Below are 18324 nucleotides of genomic sequence, written 5' to 3'. Positions count from 1 at the left end.
AATAGATTGTATATTGAGGAGAGAATAGAGGGTCTGTTCTGGTAGTTTAAGAAAGCTTCAGGTAAAAGGAAGCTATCAAGATTATGGTTGACTCACTTTCGGCTCTTTAGTTAGGCAGAACAAGTGCTGTTGGAAAACTATATTAGCTTTAGATTTGAAGGAATTTATTTCATTACCATTTTTATAAGAGGCAACTAGCTCACATAGACAAAATAAATGACAGATGGACCAAGACCAACTTCATTATTGATTGTTTTAGCTTTGGTTGAGTTCTTTCAATTTGTTAATTTGACAAATGTTTGTTGGGCCCTGCAGTGAGGTAAACACTATTCTAGACTTGGAGGAATTAAAGATGGAAAGGATATTTCTTCTTAAGGGGCTGACAGTCTAACAGACAAACAGTTCTGCAAATAAAAACTACAGATAATAAGATAGTTTCAAGAGTGGAGTTGTAGGAAAGCAGGATGGTGACTAATTCCTGTTTTATCCTTTTCTTTTCTTTCTTTTTTTTTTTTGGTGCAGGGAGGGTTTTGAGGTCCAGGCTATAATCTGGGAGACCATGATGATGTGAGAAATGCTGAAAGCTTTCTCATTCCAGTGAGCATGGAGAGGAGGGACCATTCAGGAGCTTTTAGGAAAGACTGTTTCCTACACTTTGTGATTGGATTGTAGGGAACAGGAGGAGGCAAGAAGGTTCTAGATTTCTAGCCTGGGTCCCTGAGTGGGTAGTAGCACTATTTAGTTTGATAGTGACTATTGAAATAAGAATAGGATAAGAGGAAAATAAAATGAATTTTGGATGGTTAGTTTGAAGAGTGTTTATCTGGATGATGTTTTCCAGGGCCTGGAAGGCTTAGTGTTCAGGAGAAAGGCCAGGTAGGGGTGGAGATGGAGAATTCCCAGTCACTGGGATACAGAGGGCTGTGGAAGCCACGGGTTGGGATGCCCTTGCCCGAGGCAGAGAGAATTATGATGTCTTAGATCAGTCTGCCAGAATACACATGAGGCAATCTTAGAGAGCCATTAGATTATGAGAGGCCTCCAGGGGACAAAGCAGGACACCCGTTTTCCTGAAACAGCCCTAGAAGAAGTGGAAGAGTTAGGGATTGGAAAACCATTTTCTGGCATTCTCTTTGTTCTTTTGTAGCAGTCACTCAGTGGGCAGACATAGGTGTCTGCATGAGCAACTGAGTGCACACACACACACACATACTAACTTCATTTATCCCCAACTTTCCTTCTAAGGACCTTTTGTTGTTTCAGTTCAGTTCAGTCACTCAGTCGTGTCTGACTCTTTGTGACCCCATGAACCGCAGCATGCCAGGCCTCCCTGTCCATCATCAATTCCCAGAGTCCACCCAAACCCATGTCCATTGTGTTGTTGATGCCATCCAACCATCTCATCCCCTGTCATCCCCTTCTCCTCCTGCCCTCAATCTTTCCCAGCATCAGCGTCTTTTCCAATGAGTCAGCTCTCTGCATCAGGTGGCCAAAGTATTGGAGTTTCAGCTTCAACATCAGTCCTTCCAATGAACACCCAGGACTGATCTCCTTTAGGATGGACTGGTTGGATCTCCTTGCAGTCCAAGGGATTCTCAAGAACACCACAGTTCAAAAGCATCAATTTTTTGGCGCTCAGCTTTCTTTATAGTCCAACTCTCACATCCATACATGACCACTGGAAAAACATAGCCTTCACTAGATGGACCTTTGTTGGCAAAGTAATGTCTCTGCTTTTTAATATGCTGTCTAGTTTGGTCATAACTTTCCTTCCAAGGAGAAAGCGTCTTTTAATTTCATGGCTGCAATCACCATCTGCAGTGATTTTGGAGCCCAGAAAAATAAAGTCAGCCACTGTTTGCACTGTTTCCCCATCTATTTGCCATGAAGTGATGGGACCAGATGCCATGATCTTAGTTTTCTGAACGTTGAGCTTTAAGCCAACTTTTTCACTCTCCTCTTTCACTTTCATCAAGATCTCTTTAGTTCTTCTTCAGTTTCTGCCATAAGGGTTGTGTCATCTGCATATCTGAGGTTATTGATATTTCTCCTGGCAATCTTGATTCCAGCTTGTGCTTCATCCAGCCCAGCGTTTCTCATAATGTGCTCTGCATATGAGTTAAATGAGCAGGGTGACAATATACAGCCTTTAGTCACTAGCTAAGTCATGTCCAGGCTCCTCTGTTCATGGAATTCTCCAGGCAAGAATACTGGAGTGGGTTGCCATTTCCTCCTCCAGGGGATCTTCCTGACCCAGGGATCAAACCCACATCTCCTGCATCTCCTGTATTGGCAGGGGAGTTCTTTACCACTGAGCCACCAGGGAAGCCCCCTAAAGACCTTTATCAGTTTCCTAAGTGTTTTCTTTAATTCCTCTCCATCATGCATGCGGAATAATAATAATTTTGTGTTATTTTTGAAAGATGAGAATGTTTTGAGCACAGAATCCTTAAGTTGAAAACGTAGGATGAAAACGTTGCCCAAATGCCATCAGCCCATTTTCCAAGGTGCTGAAATAAACATCAGGACTCCAAAAATAGAGGTTTGGCTGTGCACAGATTCCTGTTATTCCCATCTGACTTTCTGAGGTCACAAGATAAGTCAGGACAAGGCAGTATGAAAGTGTTTGAGTCCACACACTAGGTAGCATGCCAGACTGCATACTAAGCCCATTCCCTCTCTGGGTCCAGGTTTCTTTTGGTGCGAGCTGAACTTGAGGGCACTCCCTTGTCCATCTCCTGGCTCCTGGGGCCACAACAGTCCTTTCCTGTCCATGTCAGGAGAACTCAGCATGTGTGAGCCTTCCATGATTCTGAAGGCTTCTTTTCTCCCTGTTTATTCCTACTCTCCCAGGAAGCAGTATTCCCTTTATTCCATCACTTACAGAAGACTCTGTCTGTTGACCTTTCCTCTTTGAAGTTTTGAGGTGCACTAAAATATTTACTGTATGTAGACCAGCACTTGAAAGAGATTTTAGTTTCCCTAAGACATATCTTTTGACTTACTGAGGCCTTTTGATGCTAAGAACTCACTTAAGGTTTCAGAGCAAGGGTGGCTTAATTTAGGGAACACCTCTTGACATCCATCAGCAATGGCAGACTCATTAAGCCATCCATCTCACTTTCCTCTGGATGAGGCAGTGGTGGGCTCTGGGCTTTGCCACTTCCTGGATGTCAGGGGTCATCCTAGCTGTGGGCTCAGCTGCAGTGCTCCTGACGGTTTTGTCAGTGCCTTGGGAACTGGGAGGGCAGTGCTGGGCTCCATGTGCCTGAGTGTGTGCTGGTTGGTCTGAGACTAGAGCAGGCAGCAAGGGGACCTGGCACTGTGTAGTCCAGGAGCCAAGAGGGTTCCTTGGAGTCTGAACTCAGAGAGAACAGAAACCAAGATCCTCAGCCTGCTGCACAGCCAACATGCATTGTTTGTTCCATGTGGGAAGTCAAGCAGCAAATAGCAGCAGGCTAAGTGAGGAAGGTACTTCAGGGGAGAGTGTGAAAACCAAGAAAGAAGAGAGAAAATGAATCCTCAGCATTAGGCAGTTTTTGTGGAGTGGATGTACTCTTTTCTATTCCAGCTGCAAATGTCAGAGTCAAATCCAGATTCTACAGGAAGCTAAAATCAACTATGATATGTGGATGGGGCTGGTCTTATAACTCCCTTTTTCCTATGATGCTACTTCAGGTGATTGGGTTAACAAAAATATTCTAAGTAAGCAATTAATTTGAGTTTTCTTGAAACCAAGTAGTTTGGTGCCTTGAAAGCATAAGCCATGGGGAGCAGATTGCTTTTGAATGCCAGTCTCTGATTTCTCACCCTGCCTCTAATTAGGTAGTAGACGTGGGAATTAAAAAATGACTTATGAAACAGCCACAGGATAAAATACCATGTGGTCATTTAAAAAAAATCACATTTTCAAATGACATGTATTGACAAGAGAAAATGCTCAGTATGTAATATTATGTGAAAAAGCAAGAAACTGTATTTTGACACATAGGAGGGCCCAAATATTTCCTTTTGATTAAATGAACATTTCATAGATGAAGGTGGTGAAAACCTTATGTCTGTGCAAAATTCTGAGTCCATTGATGAAGATGCTGTTCGGCTCTTGCGGTGGAAAATCATGAACTAGAGGTCAACTAGTCTGGTATAGTCCAAGCTTTTAACCCTTTTGGGGGCTCAGTTTTCTTATTTGGAAACTGAGGTGGTGGTCTGCTCTAGAATGGTCCCTAGGGATCCTTTTGGGTCCTATACGTGCTGACTTTTGGTCAGGGACTCCGGAAAAAGCAGCTGAGAAGGGGCGCCACAAACAGGTCTCATATGGTTTGCATCACTTCATCAGTCAGACTTGGTCAACCTTGACCTCCTATTGTTTCCCATCATTTTCTATGACCGTCTTGAGTTTCTACCCCTCTGAGCCACTCCTCGCTGCTGCTGTGTAAAGAGGCCTCTTGATTTATTAATCAATTAATCAGTGCATGCTGAGGAGCTGTTCAGGGTAGTTAAACAGGGAAAACAAAATGCTGGAGCCCGTAATCAAGATGGATCATAATGACCCTCCCATCACTGATCTCCCTGCCCACCCTGGCTGCCCCACACTGCCCTCCTCACCCCCAGCTCTTCAAATCCCGCTCAGCCCTGATGGGGTTTCCACCCCATAAAAGATACCGCAAATTTCAGAAGGGAAGATTTTCTTCTAATGTCCTCAGGAAAACACACGTTGAGATAAGACTCATGAGTTACTTGCAGCAATTGTATCTCAAAAGTTCAACCAGGCCCCCCAAAAAGCACAGGGGCTCTGTCCATCTCTGCAGACATTGTACCCTACAGTGTACCCTACTGTATCCCCATTTCTCTACACAGAGTCATGGAGCTGGAAGAACCCTACAATAAAGATAGGCTATGGCCTTGAGTGACAGATGAGAGGTTCAGAGAGGCTCCGTAAGTTGTCCAAGGTCACACAGCTAATGAGTAACAGAACTGGAACTAGAATCCAAGTATTTTGATAACCGGTTAACATACCTGGTACTTGTTTCTCTGTGCAGTCCTGCTTTCCTACAAAAATTAAAGCAAAGTAAATGAAGAAAGGAGCTTCCCAAGTGGTGCTAGTGATAAAGAACCTGCCTGCCAATGGAGGAGCTGTAAGAGAGACTCTGGGTTGGGAAGATCCCTTGGAGGAAGGCATGGCAACCCACTCCAGTTTTCTTGCCTGGAGAATCCCATGGACAGAGGAGCCTGGTGGGCTATAGTCCATAGGGTTGCAAAGAGTTGGACATGACTGAAGCAACTTAGCACACATGCACACACACAAATGAAAGAAATTATCTTCATTAAATTCATTTTCTGGTTTCTTTTAAATATATGCTTCTGAGCAAGAGTTTTTAATAGTTTTAGATGAAGTTTCTGGGGAAAAGTATCTTGGACTGTTTATGAAGGAGATAGTTTTCTGCTGGTGGTTCAGAATGTCAGCTACGTGGGTGTGGGCATGGCCAGCCTGCTGGGGGCTGATGGTTAACATGGGGACTCTGCTGGGGTTTGTTGGACTGCTGGAGAGGCTGTATCTCTGGGCTAGAATCTCTTTAGTTGGTTTTTCTTCCAGTGGCACTTAGCAAATAATGCTAATGAGGCCAGGGTTTTAGAATAGAATCTCTGTTTTGGGTCACAAGTAGTACCTCCTTCTGCTACCAAGTTTTCATAGTTTATGGGGCGGGGCACAGAACATCAGTCTAGAGTGACTGCACTCACCCCCACCAGGCCTGGACACCCATGTGTGTCTACTTTACCCATTTGTGAACACCGTGGGAGCATCCAGGTATGTCTATATAGCTACAGTGGACACAAGGGGAAAAGTCTGGAATGCTCTTATTTGACTAGCCTGGTAAGGAGGATGCTTAGAAATATATATACACACATATAAAATTAGTTCCTTAACGTCTCCATTGTAAAATATTACATTTGTCAAATGTGTTTGTCAACTAGAGGCTCATCTGCCAACCTGGCTGCTCATTTCTGCTGGATGTCAATCAAACAATCCAACTTCTTGGATACATGAAGGGCTTAACTCATAAACTAGACATCTGAATTGCACTTACCAGGCTTGATTTATAGGCTGTCTTTTTTTGTTTGTTTGTTTATGTGTTCTCCAGGATCCTGCTTTCTCGGCTGTGATTCACGACAAGCTCCAGGTCCCCAATACCATCCGGAAGGCATGGAATGACAGGGACAACCGCTGTGATATTTGTGCCACACACTTGAACCAGCTGAAGCAGGAGGCCATTCAGATGGTGCTGACCCTGGAACAGGCGGCTGGCAGCGAGCACTTCGATGGCTCCCCTGGCTCTCCCCCACCCCTCTCCAACGTCCCCACTCTGGTGGGGTCCCGGCATGTGGGGGGGCTCCAGCAGTCCAGGGATTGGGCTTTTGTGCCCGCCTCCTATGCCCCCTCAAGCTACACAGCCTTCGTCACCAATAAGCATAGCAGCAAACCCAACAGCCTCGGGGTCAGCAATGGGGCGGAGAAGAAGAGTGGGTCTCCAACCCACCAGGCCAAGGTCAGCCTCCAGATGGCCACCAGTCCCAGCAACGGGAACATCCTCAGCTCAGTGGCCATTCAGGCTCACCAGTACCTGGACGGCACCTGGTCCCTATCGAGAACCAATGGGGTCACCCTGTACCCCTACCAGGTAAGTAGCCTCTGAGTTAAAAGGGACAGGGTTGGCTACAGTCAAAGCAAAGAGGTGGGTAGCACTTTGTTTCTCTACTTTGTCCCTCTGGGAACTCCCCAATGCAGAGCCTAGTATTTCCATGTAGCCCTGCTGGATGATGCTAAATAGAGAGAAAATGTCTGAGGGACCAGTGATCCAAGATAGTGCTCTGTTTCCGTTGTCTATACCATCAAAAGAGAGGGAGACTCTCGTCTTAATTTCTCCCACTTTGACCGACCATAACCCTTTTCTATTTGCATCTTACCTTAAAATACATAACTCAGTTGGTAAAGAATCAGCCTGCAATGCAGGAGACCCCAGTTCAATTCCTGGGCTGGAAAGATCCAGTGGAGAAGGGATAGGCTACCCACTCCAGTATTCTTGGGCTTCCCTAGTGGCTCAGCTGGTAAAGAATCCACCTGCAATGCGGGAGACCTGGGTTCGATCCCTGGGTTGGGAAGATCCCCTGGAGAAAAGAAAGGAAAGAAAGTCCAGTATTCTGGCCTGGAGGATTCCATGGACTGTACAGTCCATGGGGTCGCAAAGAGTCGGACATGACTGAGTGACTTAAATATTGTGGGATTAGGTTACCAAACATGTATTCCCCTTTTCTTATTTTCTCTTTTCTGGTATTTAAATTAGCATATGCTCTCAAGTTTCCCTATAGAAATAAGAGAGCAGGTCTTAAGTCTGCCAAGGAATCTAAAAAAGTTTTCTTAATTTTTCTTGGGTGAATTTTCTGCTGGAGGAGGGTTGGGTTTACCATATGTGCTCTCTGTGTCCGCTGCGTCACTCATGGTGGGAAGCAGCAGAAAGTGTTGACTTTGAGTGTATTAGTCGGGGTGGATAATTGGTGCAACAATTGGTCTCAAGTTGTTTCGCACTTGTGTCTGTGTTGCATGGGGTGTTTGGTGGGTAGTCTTCCACTATGACATAGGGTCCTAGGCACCTCCATCTATCAATAGATAGATAATAGATAATAGAAAATGTCACCATTTTCCGGAGGTCTCAGAGTCTTCCACGAGATCTTGTACAACCAGCCAGGAACTGGAGAAAGAGAGAGAGGGTGGAGGATCTCCCAGGGAGAGGTGGGGGGCCCAGCCTGGAGGGGGTGAGATTTCAGTCTCCTGGTCCCATCTTCCCTCAAGGGAGGCTGAGAAAGCCAGTCTACCCACATGTTTAGGAGAAAAAAGAAACAAGTTGAGTGAATGCATAGCATAGTTTTTCTTTCATGGGATAGAGGTACAGGGAAACATAAAATGAGTTGAATGCAGTTGATAAAATTCCTGGTGACTTTTCTAGAGTGTAAAAGGGAGTATAGATTGTTTCTCTTGATATCTTGAAAGAAAGTGGGGGGCGTGGATCTTTATCTTGAGAAGTTAGTGATCTTGGACAGCCAAACTATTTGTTTACCTGATGATGCTTTATAGTTTACAAAATATAGAGCACACATCATTTTATTTAATCCCCCCTGCCCCCGCAACGATATGCTGTGAGGTCAGCAGGACAGATGTTGGATCTTCCTCTTATAGATGGGGAAACAGGATGCTTAAAGAAATGGAATAATTGCTATGGCCACACAGCTGGTGCCAGAGTAGCACCAGGTCTTCCCTGACCAGGAGAATGGCTTTCCCTGGCCTGGCTGCTTCCAACTTTCTGAGCTTACCCCAGAACACTTATCTCAACATCTTTTCCAGCTATGGTTTCTTTTAAGACATGGTACACCAAAAAAAAGGCCTCCTTTTTTGACCTGTGGGGGCCTGCCTGCCACTTCACTTTTGGACAGAATTTCCTGGGTTGTGGATAAAAATATAATGAGAAACCAGTGGCACCCTGGGTGGGACTTCCTAGTCTAATGCTTGAATATAACCATCTAGGGCACGAATAGCTTCTTTCCATTATTGAATAATATGCTTTTTTTTTTTTTTTTGGTCTGTAATTTAAAAATAGTTTTAGAAATTATAAAAAGTGATGCATGTCTGTTGTAAAATAAAATTTTAGAAACATGAAAAAGTTTAAGACAGACTTTAAAAAGCAACACCACCCAGAAATAGAAATTCACAGCATTTTGGTATATTTCCTCCCAGGATTTTATATGCATGCAGTTTCTAAAATTGTGATAATGTTCAGTTCTCTGATCTGCTTTTTGCTTAATACACTTCATGGTATTTTCCCATCATTATATATTTTTCTAAAATAGGATCTTTAATGGTAGCCTAATATTCCATTATATAAATACTACCCATATATGAATATGTCCTAATTTATATAACCAAGCATCAATTATTTGAGTTTAGGTTTTTACTGCTATAAATAAAATGCTCTGGTGCACATCTTTCTACCCAGGTCATATTTTCAACACATCCTGGGTTGTGCTAGCCACACACTCACTCATGTTACACAGACAACTCACGTTTCACCTTCCAGGGCCCCAGAGCACTTGTAACGTGTATCAGGTGCTAGTTAGAAGATTCAGCTGCTGCACGGCGCTGGTGAGTGAGGACAGAAGAACTCGAAACTGGTGCTTTCATAGAAAACATCCAGAGTGTGGGGAAACTCTGTAGGGGGTGGGGGACTGAATAGGCTGCTTAAAAGGAAGATTGGGGATTATTGGTACATTTAAAATAATGTGTGCAATAATTCTTCCTGCTCTTCCTTCCCCATGCTCCACCTCAGAGGAAAAAGAATTTCCTGTATGATAATAAGTGTCTATAAGCTCTCCCAAGTGCCAGACACTATGCTGTGTGTTGGGTGGGGCTCCTGCCATGGGCTGGAAACCCAGGCTCCTGTCCTGTGGTCCTTAGTGGAGAAGGCAGGGGAACTCTGTGTTATAACCCAGGGAGGTGCTTTCAAGGGTAGACAGATGCCCAGCGTGCTCGGAGAGCCTGCAGAAGGGCTTGAAGTCCGGTCCATGGGGCAAGGGTGTGTTGATGTGGCCAAAGGCAGGCACAAAGGTGATTCACGCAGTTACCAACTTGAGATCGTCCTGGATACATTCAGTTGCTTCTTTCCAACTCAGAACAGACTAATTTGTGCATTTCCCCTGAGCAGTAGTTAAAGGGATCAGAGGAAATCTCTCTGGGATAAAGAGATTTGGTGCCTGGTGAACCAATGTCCCCGTGTCGTGACTATGTTATCCTCATGCCCTGGGGTGGGGGCTCTGGGTCTGGCTAGACTGCATGGCTCCTCTTATGGACATCTCCCTGCAGTAAATATTCTGCAGTTCATAGTCTGGCCAGCTCACCAGAGATGGTTGACTGCTCTGAAAGCTGACCTCACTTTTCCTGCTCACCCTTACTCCCACTTCCCTCCCTACAGAGCAGATGGTCCTCTGGCTTAGTGCCAAAGCTGTTCTCTGGGCAGAGAAGTATCTATCTAGACTTTGTTGCTGCCTAGGGCGCTGCTCCACACCAGCAAACCTGGAGCCTGTAGAAGCAAGGGAGAAAAGGACACTGTTCTGCCATTTAAGTACAGGGGGATGACAAGAATGAGGACAGGCTTTACAGAAGTGAGCAGAGTAAAACCTCTGTATGGGAGAGAGAAGTGTCCCTCAGGCCCCTCAAGTTCCCCGTTTCCCACAGCACTGTGTGTGTGTGAAAGTAAAAATGTGAAACTGTTAGTCGCTCAGTTGTGTCCAACTCTTTGCAATGCCATGAACTGTAGCCCGCCAAGCTCCCCTGTCCATGGGATTCTCCAGCCCAGAATGCTGGAGAGGGTTGCCATTCCCTTCTCCAGGGGATCTTTCCGACCATTTGTAGGCGGATTCTTTAATCATATGAGTCCCCAGGGACGCAGCCTTCAAAGGCTGCAGTAGGAAATTTCTTGATTCTCTTTTGCTAGATCCTTCATTTTTCTCAACTACCTCCAGAAAGAGTGGGAACCTATAAGCTTTGCAGATAAATAAGAATCTATCCAGACAGGTAAGAAAAATAGTAATTTAGGAAGCACTGAGATTATATAAAAAATGGCAAACAAACCTCAGATAATTTTTTTCATTAAATATCATAGCAAGTTGATTTCACAGAAGTTGATAAGGTAGACTGTTTCAAAGAAAGATGTTCTTTTATTAACTTGCAGACATTTAACACAGTGCAATACTCTAGAATTTTCATTTTATCACATGAATTTTAGCTTTGAGAAGACATGTCTGGATTAATTTCTTGTAGTTCACCACAGATTAATTATATACCTCTTTTGAATGGCAACTGCTTTTTCCCAATTTACATTTATTACAGGAAATACTTACAGGAAAGACTTTACACATAATACTCTAATCACAGAATGTTCCTGTTAGAATCCACGTCTGTAGGATAGTAATTGCCTTTTGCACCATGGTGGGAGATTTAGAGATGGTTCTGCCTAGTTCAAGAGTATGGCTCCTCCAACTGTTGGATCTTGTTTTAGTAGCTTAATATTTTAGTCTCTTTCCTTATGAATGAAATCCCTACCTTGCAAGAGAACAATTTTTTTAAAAGTATGAACATATTTTATCAGCTGTCTAGAAACCAAGGCCGAGAGATTTGAAGTTTCTTTTGGGTAGAGTTTCCTGATTCTGTTTGATGTCTTTTGTTTCTTGAGAACATAGATTTATTTATTCTTGTGTCTCTGACAGCAACTAACATATATTAAAAAAGGGATACTCATTAGGGAAAGTTCCAGTCTCAAGGAAACACTAAAGTTGTTTCTCCTGACTGGCTTTAAATTTAGGAAAAAATTCCAGAGTAGAAGGCCTATCCAGACCTCAAGGTTTTGGGTGGAAACCACCAGTTAATTGGCTCCAAGCTAATCTTTAACCTGAGGTGTCTTAATGATAGTCAGTAAATCCTTAGGTGCAATGAAAGTAGTCCAGGTGGTTTTTTGATGTCACACTCAAAATAGGGACATTTGAAAGGCTTGAAGAATTTTATTTTATGGGACTTTGATAAATTGAAGTTGTCAAGAAAATTCAGGAGTATGTTAAATTAATACATAAGTGATAAATCCATGATGAATCTTTAATGTGATGAGGTATTCATTGTGCGTTCCTTGATTTGAGGATGTGTTTGATAAAAGTTATCCTGCTTTCTCAAAAAACATCCATTAGAATCAATGTTAGGAATAATTCCAGACTGAACTCTGACTGAAGTCATGTGGGATTGTCTCATATCTTTAGAAGTTAATTGTATATAGTAAGCAGAGGCCTGGGCTTCCCTGGTGTCTCAGATGGTAAAGGATCTGCCAGCAATGCAGGAGACCCAGCTTCGATCCCTGGGACTGGAAGATCCCCTGGAGAAGGAAACGGCAACCCTCTCCAGTATTCTTGCAGAGGCATTATTGGACTTTGTATTTGAAGATACAGGCAAGAGCGAGGCGATAGTAGCACCAACCTGAAAGCAGCTCCAAGCTTGCTAAACTGTGGGATCTTGGTTGTATCCAGGCCTTGGTCTTCTGAAGTCACAAGCTCTGGGAAGACTTGGTGCTGATCCTTTTACAGAGGACTTCCAGGTGCCCTTGGAAGAGGAGGGTGGACTCTGAGGCTCCCTTGTGCTCCAGTGCTCAGAGGCTTTGACTGTGATGGAAGCGCATGGAGAGTAGAGCTGTTGCCTTGGGGGATGAGGTGCATACATGTTCCTTCCTCACTGAGCCACTTTTCACAAAGGAATAGGGCAGGTGTTTGCGCTATCCTCAGTAGTGGAGGATTCCCATTCACGTTCTTTGCAGCCCTGCAGAGCTCAGACACCTGTTACTGAAATACACAAAATGCCTTTCTTGGGCCAGCCCTAGTGCCAATTTGCTGCTACTTTGTCCAACCAGGCCAGTAACATAAAGTGTTGCAATTTGATAAATTATGACACCGGAAAGATCATTTGACATCATGAGTTTTTGTTTTCTCCTGTTTATAGATGGCCAAAAGAGTGTTATTTATCTTTATGCATTTTGACAAACCTGGGCACAAGAAAAGGGATCAGTTTGTATCTTCTGTCACGGACAGAGCATTTCTCAAGAATATGGTGCTCAGGGTGAAATTCTGAAAGAGTCATCACCTCTTATAAGTATGGGCAGGGCCAGGGGCTGAAGAGAACACTTACACTTCATCAATAAATTTCAAAAATATTTTTTACCTAGTCATTTACTTGGGTGGTAGGCTGAATTAGTGTGTGTGTGCCAAGTCACTTTGGTCATGTCCGACCCTTTGCAGTCCTATGGACCGTGGCCTGCCAGGCTTCTCTGTTCATGGGATACTCCAGGAAAGAGTATTAGAGTGGGTTGCCATGCCCTTCTCCAGAGAATCTTACCGGCCCAGGGATTGAACCCTTGTCTCTTATATTTCCTGCATTGCCTGACGGGTTCTTTACCACCAGTGTTATCAGGGAAGCCTGGTAGGCTGGAAGGGGACCTTCAAAGATGTTCATGTCCTGATTCCTGAAACCTATGGATATGCTACCTTACAAAATAGAAGAGGTTCTGCAGATACAATAAAGTTAAGGATCTTAAGATGGGGGGATCATCCTGGATTATCTGGGTGGTTCCAATTATAAGGGTCCTTGTAAAAGGGAGATAGGAGGAACAGAGTCACAAAGAGAAGATGTAAGGATGGAAGCAGAGGTCAGAAGAGAGAAGGTGCAACTTTGCTAGCTTTGAAGATGGAGGAAGGGGTCACAAGCCAAGCAGTGAAAGCAACTTCTAAAAAGCTGGAAAAATCAAAGAATCAGATTCTCCCCTAGAGTCTGCAGAAAGAAGCAGCCAGTCTAGCCCATTTTAGATGTCTGACACCCTGGACTTCATGGAATAAAGAATGGATGTGTGTGCTGCTTTATGCTGCTAAATGTTCAGTAATTTGCTTCAGGAATTGGAAACTAATACACCTGGTAAGCACTGGGTAGCTGTGAACTTGGTAGGAGAAGTTAATGAGGTATACAGACCAAGGAGTTGCTGTGGAAACCTGCAGGATGGCCAAGAACATGGGCTTTTCATCCCACACAACAAACTACATTACCCAGTGGATCAGACAGTGCATTAGCAAGTCAGATTATTTCATTTGGGTGCCTCCACAGAATGAGAGGTTACTCATACTGCGCGGTTGGTTTTCAATTGTCTCAGATTTCCCTATTGTTATAGCATCATAATAACAAGCACGCCACAGCCCTCTCCATCAGCAGCTAGTAATTACCATTATGTAAGTATCTCATACTGTTGAAACTGCAGAAAACGTTCCAAGCTGGGGAGTGGGAGGGTGAGGAGACTTGGCAGGAATATCTGTAGAAGGAAGCCCATCTTCTCTGTCGAGTCTGTTGTCCTGATTGAAGGCGTTTCACAGAACTGCCCCAGTATTCAGGCTTATGTCATCTGGTGTTTTAGGGTTTGCCTTGCCAGCTGTAGAGCAGAAGTTGTTAGTTACTGTCCTTTTCTTTTAAGTTGGTATGCAGAAGACAACCACTGGAGATTTTGGAGCAGGAAAATGGAAAGATTTCCTTGTTGACAGCAGGAGTTCTCAACTAGAATCACTTGACAGGGCGGGGGGCGGCTTTAAAGAAAAATACTGGTGCCTAAGCCACAGTCCAGACCAATGAAATCAGAATATCTCAGGTGGGACCCAGGCTTTGGTTTGAACTGCCAGGGCACAGAACCCCAGCTTTGAAGAACCATTTATCTGACAGTAGTGTAATAAGTATAGGGAAGAGAACAATGCAGATAGATAGACAGATAGATGATAGACAGTATATTCTGTTTCCTAGGGCTGCCATAATAAAATTACTACAAACTAAGTGGCTTAAAGTAACAAAAATTTGTTGTCTCATGGTTCTGGAGACTTGAAGTCCACAATCAAGGTGTGTTGGCAGGGCCATGCTCCCTCTGAAGAGTCTGTGGGAGAATTCTTCCTTGTCTCTTCCAGCAAGCATTCTTTGGCTTCTGACTGTGTCACTCCAGTCTCTGCCTCTGTCTTCACGCGGCTTTCTCCTCCATCTGTCATTTTCCTCTTATTATAAGGACACTGGTCGTTGAATTTAGGACCCGCTTTAATCTAGTATGATGTCATCCCAACCCTTACCTAATGACATCCACAGAGATCCTGTGTCCAGGTAAGGTCACACACTGAGGCTCGGGGCGGACGTGAATTTGGGGTCACTGTTCCTCTGACTACAGATAGATAGATGCCAGCCAGATGGGTGAAAGATGACGGTAGCATTGAGGAGGTGAGCAACCCATGCTTGCTCCTTGCTGATCCCACTTCTGAGAAAGGAGGAGGTGCAGATGTTCACAGCTGGTCAACAGCAGCACATTCTTGTTCTATCGTGTGATTAGAGAAGATTGAAGGGAAGGGGAAAAGATACAAGGGGCAAAATAAAGAAAGCGGAGGAGAAGGTCATATCCATACACACCCTGTACAGATGGAGAATACATCAATCAGACGAAATGAAAAAATATTCACATGTGTTTCTTTGTGGAATAACAACCTCCTCTTCTGAACATGGCCTTCCTGGGTGGCTCAGATGGTAAAGCGTCTGCCTACAATGCAGGAGACCCAGGTTCAATCCCTGGGTCAGGAAGATCTACTGGAGAAGGAAATGGCAACCCACTCCAGTATTCTTGCCTGGAAAATCCCATGGATGGAGAAGCCCGGTAGGCTATAGTCCATGGTGTCACAAGAGTTGGACACAACTGAGCAACTTCACTTCACTTCGCTTCTGAACTTATGCATGTAATACCGTTATATGCTTTTATACACACATACAGTTATATGTGCTTTTACAGCCGTAGGTATAGATGTAAACAGTACTTCCTGGAGCGCTCCCTGGGGTAGGTCAGTTTATGCTGAGGCCCTACCTGATTGACCAGTGCAGGAAGCTTCCATTCCTTTCCTACTGACCAAGCTGGTCGCTGGGGTTAGGTTGGTGGAATGGTTCATGTTTTTTTTTTTTTTCCTCCAGCAGTAGTTCTAGGGTCCAGAAAGAGGCTAAAAATAGTGAATAAGGTGCTGTGCTACTTAAAAGCATTTCTTACTCTCCCCCTGGGTCCTTTGGGTGGGCGGGAGGTGAGAAGCAGTGGGAATGTGGCCCACCCTCTCGTCCAGCTCCCCCAGGCCAGGCCGGGGTGGAGGGCAGAGCTGAGGATGGCTGTGCAAGGGAGGTGAAGTCGTGACAGAGAGAGGATTCCCTGAATGGGGACCCCTTTTTGCAGTTATCTTTGTTTTAGACAGCATCTCATCTCCTCTCCCATTTGGGCCATCTTCCCAGCCCTGGTTTACTTGGGCAAAACACTGGCTTTTCTTTGTAGAGCTGAGGAAAGGAACTCAGAACACCCACTGTCCACAGGTCCACAATGAACAATGGCTGTGGCTTTTTTAAAATGACAAAGTGAACAGATTCTGGGGAGGGGGCAGTCTGAGACTGCTACTCATCAGTGATTTTATCCAAGTCTCAAACAATGAGGGACTAGATATTGGGTCACGCTAGATTTGCTGTTCATGCACCGGAAATAAAAGTCTAGCTTCCTTGCTTACAGTGTGACCTCAAGCCGGCTTCTTACTGTTACGTGTCTGTATTTTCTCCTCTGCAAAGTGGCCTGTTGCAGCGCTGTTATGGCGATTATACAAAACTATGTATGTTGAACACTTAGCATCAGGTCTAACACATGGTGAGACCTCGGTGAAGGGACTGAACATTTGAGGGCCATCTTACCCTCAGTCAACTCAGGTTCCCTAGACTCCAGACTGCATGGAATCAGGGTCCTCTTTTCTGATGTAAAAGCCGGTAGTGGATGAAAAAACAAGACCCAAACCATAAAATGATATCAAGCTCATGAAATAAATGTCACCCAGCTCCGACAATGTCAGCCACCTCCACGTATGACCAGAAACCAGCTTTCCGTCTGTGCACCACATCTTACAAGAGAAGGTCACATTCTAAACAGGTTGATCTCATCCCACCATTAGTGAGTAAATTGATAAAATATTGAAAGGCTCATGGACCCATCTTTCTCCATTTTTGAAGATCTTTTTTTAAAAAGGAGGAGGGGCGACAGTGTATAAACATGAATAATTTAAAATTCTACAGAATAGTAGAGGGGTGGCATTTGAAAGAATCCAAAAGACTAAAATCTCATTATTCTGAAGTTACTTTGAAATATGAGGTTATTCACTCCTGATTCATGACTCCCGTTGCACGAGCATTTTGAGATAGTCCTCAGGTCGCTCATCCTTGCTTTCTTTAGTTTACACATCTAATAAAATGTAATATTCTAGCTTTCTTATTATCTGCTTGTATCTTTATTTGTCATCTTTTTTTGAAATTATTACATAATTTGAAATCTTCAATAACTTGGCGATTTCAGGTCTGCTCCTTGCCTATCCCACCCCAGGCACACACCTAATTAATTTTAAATTGAGATTTTACTGTGCTAACAGTCTTTAGCGTGACAAATTAGCATGCCTCTATCTTATAGAGGTATTTGTGAAGATTAGCTAATGAGTCATATATTTCATATGCCTAAGTCACTCCCAGGGAGTAATTTAGGTGTTTAGGAAGCATATTAGTCACCATTTTTAGGACTCTGAAGATCACTTAATGCATTGCTGCTGCACCAGTGGCCACAAAGAGTTAACATACTCTTTCAGTAGCTTATCTGAGTGCCCAGGAAGGACTGAGATTCTGGGAAGAAAAAAGGTGTCATGTGAAAAGCAAGCATAGCAGCAGACCTGTCTTATATTCAAGGCTGTGACCAGGCGTTTTCTAATTCCATGACACACCTGAGCCAGTCTAACAGTTTCCATCACTTTAGCAAGCCTGGTTTCCCTTGGTCCCTATGGCTTAGGCTGTGAGGATCTGTATCAGTGGAAAGATTGAACCCATTAGCCTGTTCTTGACAGGCTCCCTTTTTGTTAAAGCAAACAGTCCCTAGAGACCCCAGTGGAAGCAAGACGGAAAGGCGGCCCTTGTGAATTACAGATGATACACCAAGGCCCAGAAATGTCAAGTGACTCACCCAAGGTCACACAGCAGCTCGAACATGCCAGAGCTGAGATTCAAAGAGCTTCCTGTGTACTGGCCTTTTCCACGCCCCCTGTCCCCCAGGGGAAGGGACCAACTCCTCAGACTGGTCCAACGTTCCCCATCTTGGGGAGGGCCACCCACAGCAGCACACTCTGTTAACATATCTTTGTGGGCAGTTCTGGGTCACTTGGACTTGCAAGTCCACGTTCAAATTGTATTGCTTTGTGCATTCGTGTAGAAACGAATGCCCTACATCACATCTTCTCACTGGGAGGTGGGGAAAACCAGTGGGGACAAAGCTTGAGACAAAGCTGGGCCAAAAATCAGCAAAAAAGGCTGTGGAGGCAATGCTGCCATCTAGTGAGACATGTTTTAGCTCATCTGAGAGACTGAACAGGCCTAATACTGGGACTGTCATCATGAATTATACTGATTTCCTAAGATTAATAAATGGCAACAGGGCCCTTTCCTTGTTAATAGTGTGGTCTTTGTTGAACAGAGTAAGTAGATGTTTAAATTCGATGTCCTAACACATATGCTTTCTTCCTATTTTTTTTTTTATTACTTATTTATTTATTTTTGGTTGTGCTGGGTCTTCAGTGCTTTGTGTGGGCTTTCTCTAATTGTGGTGAAAGGAGGCTACTCTTCATTGCAGT

At 44.1% G+C, this 18324-nt stretch overlaps 1 protein-coding gene and 1 non-coding gene across 2 annotated transcripts in view; both read left to right on the top strand.

Moving 5' to 3' along the window:
* The window catches only part of KIF26B (kinesin family member 26B), a 492438-nt gene that overhangs the window by 179164 nt on the left and 294950 nt on the right, over positions 1-18324 (top strand). The window contains exon 3 of the mRNA XM_061160211.1: positions 6141-6677. Within this exon, the coding sequence (XP_061016194.1) occupies positions 6141-6677 (537 nt within the window). The remainder of the gene's footprint in view (positions 1-6140; positions 6678-18324) is intronic.
* TRNAC-ACA (transfer RNA cysteine (anticodon ACA)) lies at positions 15155-15226 on the top strand. Its single transcript has one exon. It is a non-coding gene; the product is annotated as a tRNA-Cys (tRNA).

Source organism: Dama dama, chromosome 14 (genome assembly GCF_033118175.1).
Source record: "Dama dama isolate Ldn47 chromosome 14, ASM3311817v1, whole genome shotgun sequence".
Taxonomy (NCBI): Eukaryota; Metazoa; Chordata; class Mammalia; order Artiodactyla; family Cervidae; genus Dama; species Dama dama.
The sequence above is the reverse complement of the archived record's forward strand: the minus strand, read 5'-3'. Positions and strand labels throughout refer to the sequence as shown.